Raw genomic sequence first — 1,141 nt, 5'->3', positions numbered from 1 at the left:
AAGGAAAAGAGGAAACAAAAGGGGAAGGGTGCGGCAGCAGCTCTAGCCAAATAAATGACTACGTTTTTATCTTAGTAAGAACTGAGTAACAAAACAAAAAACCAACAAAACAAAACAAAACAAAACCCCCAAAAACCCAACCCCAGAATGTGTACAATCAATCAATCAGGGAGAAATTTAAACACAGGACAGAATGGGATATACAGAGAACAGTGTGAGATATAACTATGTGGGAGATTGCATGATGAAGGGAAATGGATTCCTTGGAAAACTGAAGCTACAATTAATTGAAAACAAGTACTGTTAAGTTGTTATCTGGGTCTAATATTCGCCTTTGGTTCACAAGAATGATCTGATAATTTGACTGACAAATAGACAGACTGGTGTATTGAGTCATCGGCTGATTTATCTGCAATGGTTCGTTTAGTGATGAACACATTTATCTAGAGATTTGCCAATTTATTGAGAGAAGGACGGATCTATAGATGGACTACTTATTGGAAAAGTTGGGACGTTGTCCTGTTAGACATAAGAAATGTTATTTGATTGATCGATATATTGGTTGATTGATTGAACTATTAGCCGATTGATTGATTGACTGGTTGATTGATTGATGGATTGACCGATTGATTGAATGAGCGACCGATTGACCGACTGGTACATTGATTGCTTGATTGATTGGTTGATTGGTTAATTGATTGATTGATTGATTGACTGATTGGTTGATTGATAGGTTGGTTGGTTGGTTGAAAAGAAAGTGTAACAAGTGAAAGCAGCAAGCTGTAGCGCGAGCAGCGGCAGCAGAAATCAATCAAAGAACGACTACCTGAATGATTTCTACGGGGTTGTCGAGCAATGAGCTGTGGTTGCTTCCCTTTGGCTGTAAGAGGAGACAACACGTTGCCAATGAGGAACGAATTTGCAAGGTACAACATGGTTATGAGAGGAGTTAATATCAGAGGACAGGAGGGGGGGGGGGTTAAAAGGTGTGACAAATAGAAGAACGTCAGATGTATAGAATAAAAGACAAACGGAGCATCAGGTATAGAGAGCAGACAGACAGACAGACAGACAGACAGACAGACAGACAGACAGACAGACAGACAGACAGACAGACAGACAGACAGACAGACAGACAGAC

General features: G+C 40.1%; 1 protein-coding gene across 1 annotated transcript in view; it reads right to left on the bottom strand.

The window, feature by feature from the left end:
• Window positions 1–1,141, bottom strand: part of LOC101856826 (autophagy-related protein 2 homolog A) — a gene marked incomplete at its 5' end in the record, with an annotated part of 80,398 nt that overhangs the window by 38,149 nt on the left and 41,108 nt on the right. Inside the window, 1 exon segment of the mRNA XM_013085562.2 lies at window positions 827–880. Coding sequence (XP_012941016.1) covers window positions 827–880 — 54 coding nt within the window.

Source organism: Aplysia californica, unplaced genomic scaffold (assembly GCF_000002075.1).
Source record: "Aplysia californica isolate F4 #8 unplaced genomic scaffold, AplCal3.0 scaffold00387, whole genome shotgun sequence".
NCBI lineage: Eukaryota > Metazoa > Mollusca > Gastropoda > Aplysiida > Aplysiidae > Aplysia > Aplysia californica.
Note: the sequence above shows the minus strand (reverse complement) of the source record. Positions and strands in the feature narration are given on the sequence as shown.